At 32.8% G+C, this 9,532-nt stretch overlaps 1 protein-coding gene across 1 annotated transcript; it reads left to right on the forward strand.

Moving 5' to 3' along the window:
- The first annotated feature begins 3,707 nt into the window (after positions 1-3,707).
- NUDX14 (nudix hydrolase homolog 14) lies at positions 3,708-9,326 on the forward strand. Its single transcript, XM_088882178.1, has 7 exons — positions 3,708-3,986; positions 4,816-4,921; positions 5,763-5,840; positions 6,241-6,333; positions 6,429-6,521; positions 8,213-8,311; positions 8,909-9,326. Exons 1-7 carry the CDS (start codon positions 3,727-3,729, stop codon positions 9,143-9,145), a joined length of 966 nt encoding a protein of 321 aa, XP_088738304.1. The 5' UTR covers positions 3,708-3,726; the 3' UTR covers positions 9,146-9,326.
- The last annotated feature ends 206 nt before the right edge of the window (positions 9,327-9,532 follow it).

The following is a 9,532-nucleotide window of genomic DNA, read 5'->3' on the forward strand; positions in this document are numbered from 1 at the left end:
ATGGGGAATGCACGATCTAGTTTAAACGAATTATCCTCGTAGGAATTTGTTGATTAGAATCAGGTCTTTCTAATTTTTAATGATGTTAATAGATTAAATCTTGTGGACGTTCCCAGGGTTGTCTGTTAATTAGAGATTTAGCCAACTGTCGTATCTTGGCTGACGAAAAGGTAAAGTAAGGTTGTTAGGTCGTACTAACAACTATAACTGATTTATTTGTTTATACAATTGTTATTTTTGCATCAATGATCAACTCATAAGAATAAAGCATGATCCCGATCTTAATCGGAAAAGCTTTCTCCCATATTCTCAATAGGTAAATTTTGACTACTTTCTAATTTATTTAGTTTTCAATTATTTCTTTTTATCATCAAACACGCCCCAATTATTTTCTATTTCTTTTAAAGAAATCAACTTAAAAACCAGTCTCTGTGGACTGGACCCTACTCCCACTTTCACAAGTGTTGTAGGAATTATTTTTGGTAGTCTCGACACCCACCAATAATTTAAATTCTTGTTATCTATATCTATACAATTATAAAGGGATAGAATATTTATAGACTCAAAGTGGAAGTTTTGATACCACTACACTAAATATTTATAATTCAAAAAATATCATTTAACTTCCCAACTCACATTAAATTAACTACTCATGAATCAAGTTTATTGAGAAAATTAATCCCATACAATTAAATGTACTAAAAAGTTAAATTTACTCTCATTTTATTATAGTTAATTGTTAATTGAAATTAAAATAACATGTTAGCTTTTTTTTTTTTGGCATGTATTTATAATCATCATTATCAATATCATATATATTTTATAAAGTGTCAATTTTTAATTTAACTTATGTAAAATATGTATTGATACTTAAGCCATTAAAGAAAGGTACCAGAAAATTTTTGTGTGTAAGGTTGTAAGGGCAATGACAAATTTTAATACAATAAAACACTTTATGAGTTTTTAACAAAATAAAAATAAAATTATTACTAAAAGTTATGCACGTAGGTATTGCATGCTACCATATATAATATTTATTTAATTAAATGAATAACTTATTAAACTATTCAAGTACTTGAAATCAATGCACATCAATAGAATTTATTAATATAAGAATGTAACTAAATAAATCTTTCAAATCCTAACAATGTATGGGTATAATTTAATAGTATTTATTGGTCTATTATAATAGTAGTTTGATTATTTATACATATTTGATAAATTGACTTTATAGTCTTGGATTGACTTTTCCCTTTTCTTGTATACCAGTCGTTGTCGCACGTTGTCCCTACGTGCATATAATAAATAATCTTCCATGTTTTAAATTATAATCATACATAAAAGTAAAAAATATATAAATCTTTTTGGTGCTATCAATATATAAATCAATACATTAGAATTAAAACAAAAAAGTAATTTATGAATTAATATAAAATTTAAGTTGTTACTCTACAAAAAATTGGTGCAGTAGTGATTTTAACTGCCGTTTGTAAGTGTGTGTCGTCTTATTTCCTAATTAATTTACCAACCGCCATTAGCATGTGGTCTTTTTTCCTAATTAATTTGAAAAATATGGCAATTCTTAGGGCCTTTCATTTTTTACCTAATATAGATTTTTTATACTTTGAATTAATGTTTATCTTACATACGAAATTATTAAGCAATGATGAAATTTGCATAAAGAAATGAATTGTATATCTTTACAATTCAATTATAATATTTTTTTTATTTGCCTATTACCATCAGCATGTCTTTTTATTTGAAAAGAATGAACTATGATTGCGTCTTCTTATTTTCTTATCAATGAAAAACAGTGGATAATTCTTGCGTTATATTCAATTCGATCGTATGTGCAGGGATCGCGTGCAACTATTGGCTTACTAGGCGTGTGATCATGTAAGGGGACTTGCCTATGTTAAGATTTGATATAATTATATTAGGATATTCTGTAGTTTGATAAATTATATTTATAAATATGTGAAAATTATTGTCAATTATATATTTACATGTGCAATATATTTTTTTATTAATTTTATATTTTTATAAAATAATATTATTTGATGGATAAAATCAAATATTGTATGGAATTGAAGTATTCGAGGCAATTTTTAATTCTTTTTTTGCCAACAAAAGAAGCAAACATCAATAATTTGCTAACTTTGTATCACATTTTGTGATTAAGGAAACAAATCACAAAGAGCCAATCATATCGAGCCACATCACCAAGTAAATATGACAAAGCCTTCCACCCTACAACTATAAATAAGGGTGTTTGATCAAGAACCGACACAAAAAAGGCACAAGTGAAGGCGAGTCAAGAGGTCACTCAACACAGATGAAGAGACAATAAAAAATAGAAGCAAGAGAGCATTCAAGAAATCGTAAATCCTCTCAAGCAAAAGTCAAGAAAAATCCACGACGTTTAAAACAAAGTCAAGTCATTCGTTGCGGAAATCAATCAAAGTCAACACTTGATTCTTGAAGAAGTCGAGAGACCTACGAATTAACATTGTCAAGACACGAATCCACCTTGGCGAAAGATCAAATCGTCAAATCCATTAAGAAATATTAGAGTCGAAGTCAAACAATCTAAATTTCTAACGTTTAATTTGGGATGAAGTCAAAAGACCCTCGAATGAACGTTATTGAAAGCTCTAATCGACGTCGAAAGAGATTAAAACGCCAAGTTCCACCTTTAAAATTGCTGAAATTGAAGTTTGTGTTTTAAAGTAAAGAATTGGAGGTTTCCAATAGAGATTTTGTATTTACAAAAATATAATTAAATCTAAAAATCAGTTGTAATATTTTTCTTGTTTCAATAAATCCAGAAACACGAAATTTGCATTACAACATTTAATATTCCTGACGTTTGTTTCTGTCTACCAAATAAATCCGTTTGTTAGTCAAAGTTCACCTAAGTTGCTGATATTAGCAAAAAAGTTCAATGATAATTAATATGGGATAATTACAATTTTAGTCCTCATACATTCCCACTAATTCATTTTCAATCCCTAAACATATTGAAGTTTTATCTTAGTCCTTCAACTTCTATAATATTACAGTTTCGATCCTTAGGCTTAATTAGTAATCATTTTGCCCTTTCAAAGAAAACATATAGTCCAATTATCTATTTCCTATGCTCATGATTAGACCCAACATGTTTTCAAAAATAAAATTAAGAATTCATAAATTCATACCTTGCGTTGACCGTCTTGTTCCCGGGTATTTTAAGTTCTTGATTTTACGGACTTTCTCCAACCACACTATCGCGATGGTTCGCAAATACTTGAGTCCTTCAACAATAAACATTAATCCTTTTTCTATCTAAAAAACTTAAAATATTTAATAATTTGATCAAATTGATAAATCGTTTACATGAAATTTTATTGCTGACTCGTTACTTAACTTTGAGTATGTAAAATATAATGAAATTTGAGTTATTTAACTGACTAATTATACTGTAACGAATTGAAATGAAAATATATTTTGTTTAATTAATAAATATTTAATTGAATTTAAAATACAAAATATTACAGAAAAATTTAAACAACAAATATATATAGTATAAGAACAATATTATTCAATTTTTATATTATAGGGGTAAGTATTATATTTATTAATTTAAGAAAAGAAATATTAATTTAATTACATTTCCGAGGGTAAAGTGTATTTAACCCTATCAAGAATGATGCAGAATCCTACATTTGAGTGTGCTGACAAAAACACATGATGAGGGCGCTTTTTCTTCTGCCCACAGCGTTTCTTCCCATTTCCAGACGCATCAAAATCTCCAGCCCGCTAACAAATTTGTCACATTTTTCCTCTACTTCCACACGTCGTCTTCACAGAACAAACCCAATTTTCTGTGCAAGAATGGCCTCTGAATCTACCTTCCCAGTTCTCACTCACACCATTACCATCCCCAGTCAGCTCAGTCAACCCGTCGCAATCGTGGCTGCCGCCGGCGTCTCAGACTCTGATTTCAGGCGTGATTTTCTTTTTATACTTTAGTATACGACATTACTGTGATTCATAGTTTACATTGGTGGAATTGATTTTGTCCCAGTTGTACAAAGATGTTATTTTTTTTAATGCTTTCAATACTCGATCAATTATATGAATATGCGCATAACGTATTGAGTAGCAATCTAATTTAGAGAAAATAAGAAGTTCTTAAGTTGAAAGGTTGTGAACCCATTTATTGGAAATCAAGACGTCCGTTGAGCTTGACTTTCTCAAGGTTTCCAAGGTTAGATTCGACAGAAGTGCTTAAACTTTTAAGTTAAACTAGTAATATACATATAGTTTAGATCAATTATGGCGGTAATTGAAGCTTTAACAGAATTATGAATATGTATGGAAGTATTGTGAGCTTTCAACTCCGAAATTTGCTGCTGTATTTTGGTGTTTCCACTGTTCCCTGCAGTACGCATGCACGTAGGTAAACCAGAAGATGCGTCTATAGCAAAGTGAAAAAGAACCTAGTGGCTGTGAGCTCTTAGTAAATTTGCGTCAAGATGTAAATTTAAATTGTTGGACTATGCTTACTGAGGATGCTTGTAGACAAAGTTGGCGGCAGAAAAGACAATAATAGTGTGAGAATAATTGGTGTCAATTTGTTTAATGAAATGCCATTGTCCTTGTGTCTCTGAAAGAGATACTTGTATGTGTGTGTGTGTGCACGCGTGGGGGAAGGGTGGGACGTAGGGAGAGAGAAAGTGAGAGTGTGTTGAAATATTGGGCATGATTCTGAGTATGAAGGTATGATATTTCGGTTCATCATTTTTTATTGATCTGCAGCTATTGGTGTTGCAGGAATGCCATTGAATCCTCGTTATTCAAGCAGTGGTTGAAAAACATACAGACAGAAGCAGGACTGCTAGCTAATGGTGCCATGTTCTTAAGACAAGTGCTCATTCAGGTTTTCTGATAGAAAACCGTTTTCTCCATGATGGTGCAATTGAGTTTTAAAACTCCAATGGGCTAACTTTTTCTATTATATTTTTCTACTCTGAACTTGATTTTTATTTTTCTCTTAAAGTGGAATTTTTGTCCGGTTAAAATACATTCTTTTTACATTTTCTGTTGTTTTTTCTTTTGTACTTTGCCTGATTTTTTGCTCTGGGGGAATGAGGTCATAATAAACAGGAATATGCTGCAGTTGAACCTTTTTTTTGGGATTTGGTGGTGTAAGGGTCTGAATAGTTATTGTCTTCTTTTGATTTTACATTGGATATTAAGATTATTAATTTTATTTTTTTTATCTAATAGTTAATGAATAACTTCATCATTTCTGCTAAGCGGTAGTCAAGCATAATGTTTGCAAACTACTTAAATGGTACTAACCAAGATGAACATGCTAGCCTTTGAATGCGGGATGCTGCTTACGGAACAAAATCGTAAATGTGCTCCTAAATAATACTACAGTGAGAATGGTAACGCACTTTTATTTTGCATGGGCGTCTTCTTTGATTGACTTATGGAAAGCATGATGAAACTTCCAATGTTGTAAGGAGCTGAGGAGAGAGAGAAAACATATTCTTGCTTACTGCTACTGCATATTTAAATGTTAAAATTAAATCTCATATAATTAACTTTTTATCAGAAACAAAAATGCAAACTTTGAGTCGAGGAGAATGATACTGGATGTAGAGACAAGCCCTAGAGATGTTGAAACTGCCTTTTTTTCCTTACTATCTGAGTTCTGACTATTACCTTATATCCTCAAGTTGGCTGACTTCTTTCCCATGTTGCTGGAGCAGAGTGTAGATATGTTTGGCAGTCGTGTTGGATTTCTCAAGTTCAAAGCAGATGTAATTGACAAGGAAACAGGGCAGAAGGTAGCTCATATTAAGATTATCCTTGGAGGACCTTGACTCATTTGTTTGAGTGATTACTGATATCTGAGTAGCTATCTCGTTCTTTCCAATCATCTTCTTTGTTCATCCTTTTAAATACTTTGTATCAAGTAAAAAGGGTTAATGGATCTTGTGGATAACAGAGAAAAGTCCAGCTAATGATTTTCAAATTAAACCTCCCACTGGTGGTTGTATTTGTTGTTAAACTAAAGCGCTATTGTGTTCCCTGAAGAAGAGAAAAAATGTAATATATAGAGAAAATAAAGGAAACTTCACGAAGAATTTCCTTGTAATTTGGCATCCTTAGTTATGCTGGAATATTTTTATGTTTGTTTTGGCTATATAGGATTCTGTTATTCATTTCTATATAGAACATGAACAGGTTCCAGGCATTGTTTTTGCACGAGGGCCAGCTGTTGCGGTGTTAATCCTGTTGGATTCAGATGGAGAGACCTATGCTGTGCTAACTGAGCAGGTAGTTTTCCTTATTTTAGTTGTTTGTAAGTATTTGAAAATCACAAAAAAACTTATACCACATGACACTCTAGTTGACTTACGTGAACCTGGAAGGTCAGGGTCCCCGTTGGGAAGCTTATTTTAGAATTACCTGCTGGAATGTTGGATGATGACAAGGGTGATATAGTTGGAACAGCTGTTCGTGAGGTCTCTCTCTCTCTCTCTCATAGCTACATCTTTCCTCATCTGTATGCTGATTATCATTGCTTGATCTGATCTTAGAATGTTTATCCTTTATCACATCTTCAGTATTGCTTGAGCCTTCAATAGGAATAGAATAATTTTTTCCAAAAATTAAGTCACAAGACGAACAACTTTTTGTTTGTGACTGAAAGAAAGATAGAGAATTAAGTTTAGTAATATCAAGAGGTGCCATGCTATATTTTCTTGATTATTGTACCAGTTATTGTATGTGGTAATTAGCTTAACATATCATCAATTGTATGAAAATCTTGAAAAATGGCTAATACTGACAATATTGTTATTTGGAAGGGAAGGTCTTGTAGATCAGTTAACTGTAGAATCACCTTAAAAGTTGGATAGTGTACTAGATGGTGCTGTAATAACTGGGTTTGGTGTAAGTCATCTTCTGGGTCTAAGGGTTTTGTGGTAGTGAACCGCTGCATGCCTGTCTAGGTTCTGTAAATCAAAGTCTTGTGTTTCAATTTTGCATGCCCATTGTTGTCTGTAGATCAACTATATGCCTCCTTTTTGTGAGATGGGGACAGTCGGATTGAAGTGGATACTCTCAGATGGATGAATTAGTCAGTGATAGTTACAAATATTTAGCTACACGTGGAATGCTAAATTTCTAGATTAAATGATGAATTTTGAAGATGACGAATCAAGATTTGTTGATATCACTTCCATTGAATGGTTGAGATAAAATAAGCGAAGGGTTTGATTTTGTTGATATAGATTGTATTAGTGGTGGATAATGAGAGGGGTTTAAATGAATTACTGTATAATGTGCAAGAAAATGCCAAGCATCTTAAATTTTTAAAGTATCAAATCAAAATTTGATAGGAATCTTTTTTCTTGCTAGATCCTTTTTGACAAAGCAAACCTACAATGTCAAGTGGCTAGCATTTATTTCGTTATCCTTCTTCCTTCAGGTCCTAGTTTTGGTAGTAAAAGTCCGCACTGGCGGTAACAAAGTAGGATGAAAAGTGTTTTTTTATTGACCTGTTGTTAGCCTGGAGGTTTAAACAGAACTGGATATGACATGACTGACTGATTCAATATAACTGGTGGGAACAAAAGGTAAATTATTACTGCAACAACTTATCAATAGAAGTGTGATAGTATTCTTTTAGGTTGTAGACGAGAACTAGTGTATGAAGCATGTAGATGTGCAGATAGTACTCAAATATTTCTTGCAGAAGAGGAAACCGATTTGGGAAGTCCATAATTTGTTTACCTGATATCGTTGGTTTTACGGTTCAATTGCACTTCTTGAGTGCCCAATCCTGTTATCAATTTCTTCTTCCAAAATCTCTTGTTCATATCAAGATCCATAACTAGAGGGATGGTTGCTAAGGAATTGATCCTGTGCATTGAAGTCTTTTTATGTAAGACAATGAAATATTACCATGATTTTTGGTCAATATTCGTGCGCTAATGGGATGTAAATGATGGTAGTCGAGGGTTTTTATATCTCAATAATTTGTGTTGTTTATTTATCAGAACTGCATTTTTGGCAATCAAAATCTTACTCCCAATTTTATGTTAATACCATCCTATGATGAATTATGTGCAAAAACCTCCCATGTACTTTAGAAGAATGCCGAAGTAGTTGTGAGTTTCAAATTCCACTTGTTTGATCAGTCCTTTCACAGGTTGAGGAGGAGACTGGCTTGCATTTAAATCTGGATGATGTGGTTGATCTTACTGCCTTTTTACATCCCTCAACTGGACGCAGAGTTTTTCCTTCTCCGGTGCGTTGACATCTAATTCTTGAGCTTATGTTTCAACCCTTAACTTTTTATGTCATCCTCAAATACGAGAAAGATCTGATATAGAGGTTCTTGTTTTGCCGGGTGGAATTGTTATTGGTGTTTTGCCGTCTAACTGGAACTACTGCATGATTGACTACTGTAAAAGTATAACCATTGCAACCAGTTAATAATATTCTCTTTCACATTTCCCCCTCAATATCTCCAGCAGATGCAGATCCAACTTCTTATTGCAACCTTTTTTCTCTAGGTCTAACATAAAAGAAAATGTGTTTTTGTGCAATAGAGTGCTTACATCAGACGAACTAGTTAGAACAAAGTGCAGATGCAGTAGAGTTCATCTATAATTTACAAGATGAAATTTTGACAACTCTTGTAGTCAACTTGATTCAATTCCCAGGTAATGTCCGATATACGCAAATGCTATGTTATTACAAAATACGCTTCTTGGAGTAGGAGACAGTTCATTTAAGTAAATGCAACTCCAACCCATCTAATAGCAGACTCGACTCAAATTGATATCTTGTTCGTTTTCGTTACTCCATTTGGCTGAATCACTGGTACGTTTTAAATTTTCAGGGCGGATGCGATGAAGATCTTGGTCTGTTTTTGTACAGAGGAAAAGTCGATAGAGAGATCATCAGACAACTACAGGGCAAAGAAACAGGGCTTAGAGATCACGGCGAACTAATCAGGGTGCATGTAGTTCCCTATAAAGATCTGTGGCGGACGACTGCGGATGCCAAAGTACTGATGGCCATTGCTCTCTATGAGATGGCCAAGAAGGATGGCCTTCTACCACCTCTCAAAGATTGAGGCATCTAGTGATATCAACAGGTCTAGTAATCTCGAATTAAATTTCCTTTTGCTTTCATGCTCCATTATCTATTCCATTTTATATATACATGCCATGTGTATAAATACTGAGCTAGTAATCTACCTCAGTTCCTCAAAACATGTCCTCCGTTTAGATTGAAATCATTTCCTTTTATTTTTTTGTTTCTGTGTATTTTGCTATTGCTTTCCTTTTTAATGATATTACGAGCAAATGGATTGATCGAGTACTGAAATCTTGAATATTATATGTATAGGGTACAAAGCAATTTAGCCCCTGTATTCTGCGAAAAGATCAAGAAACCTCCCTTTAATAAATAAATTAACAAAAAGTTATGAAAAAAATAAATAGGCAAAGTACTCTCCTTG

The sequence above is a fragment of the Sesamum indicum genome, linkage group LG6 (assembly GCF_026168435.1).
Source record: "Sesamum indicum cultivar Baizhima isolate 11 linkage group LG6, ASM2616843v1, whole genome shotgun sequence".
Classification (NCBI taxonomy): domain Eukaryota; kingdom Viridiplantae; phylum Streptophyta; class Magnoliopsida; order Lamiales; family Pedaliaceae; genus Sesamum; species Sesamum indicum.

Excerpts from the sequence above, each read along its gene's own strand:
- NUDX14 (XM_088882178.1), top strand. The coding sequence starts at position 3,727 with ATGATGAGGGCGCTTTTTCTTCTGCCCACAGCGTTTCTTCCCATTTCC. Across the intron at positions 3,987-4,815 it reads GTCTCAGACTCTGATTTCAG|GAATGCCATTGAATCCTCGT; the intron begins GCGTGATTTTCT and ends TTGGTGTTGCAG. Across the intron at positions 4,922-5,762 it reads TAAGACAAGTGCTCATTCAG|AGTGTAGATATGTTTGGCAG; the intron begins GTTTTCTGATAG and ends TTGCTGGAGCAG.